General features: G+C 58.9%; 1 protein-coding gene across 1 annotated transcript in view; it reads left to right on the top strand.

Annotated features, from left to right (window-relative positions):
- LOC104128859 (1-phosphatidylinositol 4,5-bisphosphate phosphodiesterase gamma-1-like) overlaps positions 1-2,068 on the top strand; it is a 37,964-nt gene that overhangs the window by 9,549 nt on the left and 26,347 nt on the right. The window contains 7 exon segments of the mRNA XM_035897114.1: positions 22-41; positions 150-235; positions 432-552; positions 668-836; positions 1,125-1,244; positions 1,459-1,566; positions 1,669-1,937. Coding sequence (XP_035753007.1) covers positions 22-41; positions 150-235; positions 432-552; positions 668-836; positions 1,125-1,244; positions 1,459-1,566; positions 1,669-1,937 — 893 coding nt within the window.

Raw genomic sequence — 2,068 nt, 5'->3', positions numbered from 1 at the left:
TGGGCTGCCCCGATTGGCCAGTGGCTTTCGCACCTCAGCCAGTTAGCATGCAGGAAACCGCTTGATTGGCCAGAAGACCCCCACAAGCATGCCATCACCCCTGGCTGGGGCAGCCCTGGCCGCTGATGGTCCCTCTCGCTCCCCTGCAGGTACCTGACAGGGGACCAGTTCTCCAGCGAGTCCTCCCTGGAGGCGTACGCCCGCTGCCTACGCATGGGCTGCCGCTGCATCGAGCGTGAGTCCCCCCAGCACCCAGCGGTGATGCTCAGTCTCTTCCGGCACCCCACGGTCCATCAGACAGACCGTCCCTTGCACCCATCCCATGGCACTGGGTTGGGGTGGTCTCCCATGTCCTTTGGGGGCCCAGAAACACAGTCCCCAGTGCACAGTCAGTGACCAGCATGCATTAACTGAGGTGTCTCCTCACTCAGTGGACTGCTGGGATGGCCCAGATGATCTCCCCATCATCTACCACGGCCACACGCTCACCTCCAAGATCAAGTTCCTCGACGTGCTGCACACCATCAAGGAGCATGCATTTGTCACCTCTGAGTAAGCCCCAGCCCCCCAACAACGCCCCAATTCTGGGACAGACAGGCAACCTCTACTCGAATTCCCTTCTCCTTCGCCTTCATCCCAAGCCACCATTCTCACCTGCTTCCTCCAGGTTCCCCATCATCCTCTCCATCGAAGACCACTGCAGCATCGTCCAGCAGAGGAACATGGCCTCCCACTTCAAGAAGGTCTTCGGGGACATGCTACTCACCAAGCCGGTGGACATCAATGCCGATGAGCTTCCATCACCCACCCAGCTCAAGAAGAAGATCTTAATCAAGGTGTGGGGCAGGCACCATCCCAAGCCGTCTCTTTGCGGGAGGGACAAGGACCATGCTGGGCTGGGAGGGATGGTGATTCTTCCAAATCTTGGGACTTAGGAAGGAGTGATATCCCTCCGTGCGCAAGTAGGACATCTCTCCAATGTCCTACTGCAAGAGACGGCCAAGAGGAACAGGGGGTGGTGGAGAGGTACCTGCAGGAGCTCAAGCATGGCCTGAGGGCTGGGAGCTCAGTATGACAGGGACATCATGCCCACCACTGAGCTCTCCTCCCTGGGCTGTCCCCAGCACAAGAAGCTGGTCGAAGGGAACCTGTACGAGGAGGTCTCCACTGCCAGTTACTCAGAGAACGACATCAGCAACTCCATCAAGAATGGCATCCTCTATCTCGAAGACCCCATCGACCACGTAAGTGTCTCCCTGCTGATGGCAGCCAGGGGCTGAACAGGGTCTGTTGGAGGGCAATGAGCATTGGGGTTTGGGGTGGGCACGGGCCACAGGGTTTCCTAGACCATTGCAATGCCATGGGGCAATGGGGCAGGGGCAGAATCCGAGGTCTCAAAGCTCCATCCCTCCATGCCACCATCCTCCCCACCCTGGTGATGCTCTTCTTCCTTCCCAGACCTGGAGTCCCCATTATTTTGTCCTGACAAGCAACAAGATCTACTACTCAGAGGAGACATCCCGTTACCAGTTCAATGAGGATGAGGAGGAGGTGGAGCAGAAGGAGGTGCGTGAGGGGCAGGATGCATCCATGGGGCAGGGGGATTTAGGGAGGACTCTGTGGGGAGGGCAAGAGGGTGGCAACACCTGTTTTGGGGGGAACTTGCAGGAGTTCAACAACAATGAGCTTCACTTCACGGAGAAGTGGTTCCATGGGAAGCTGGGAGGTGGTCGCGACGGGCGGCAGATCGCCGAGAAGCTGCTGCATGAGTACTGCACCGAGACAGGTGGCAAGGACGGCACGTTCCTGGTGCGCGAGAGCGAGACCTTCGTGGGCGACTACACCCTCTCCTTCTGGTAGGAGCCCCAGGGGGGAGGCAGGATCCCACCTTCCCTCAGCCAGGGGATGGTCCTCCAGCCAATCCCTGGTTTGGTGGCTGGAATGGCATTTTTGGGGGGAAACACCACTTTTTTGCACGGCACGTGGACCCTCAAGCGCGGGATGGTGGGGACATGGATCTGAACTGACCCACCCCCACCTTCTCCCCACCGCCACGGCAGGAGGTCCA

Source organism: Egretta garzetta, unplaced genomic scaffold (genome assembly GCF_000687185.1).
Source record: "Egretta garzetta isolate BGI_Z169 unplaced genomic scaffold, ASM68718v1 scaffold237, whole genome shotgun sequence".
NCBI classification, from domain to species: domain Eukaryota; kingdom Metazoa; phylum Chordata; class Aves; order Pelecaniformes; family Ardeidae; genus Egretta; species Egretta garzetta.
Note: the sequence above shows the minus strand (reverse complement) of the source record. Positions and strands in the feature narration are given on the sequence as shown.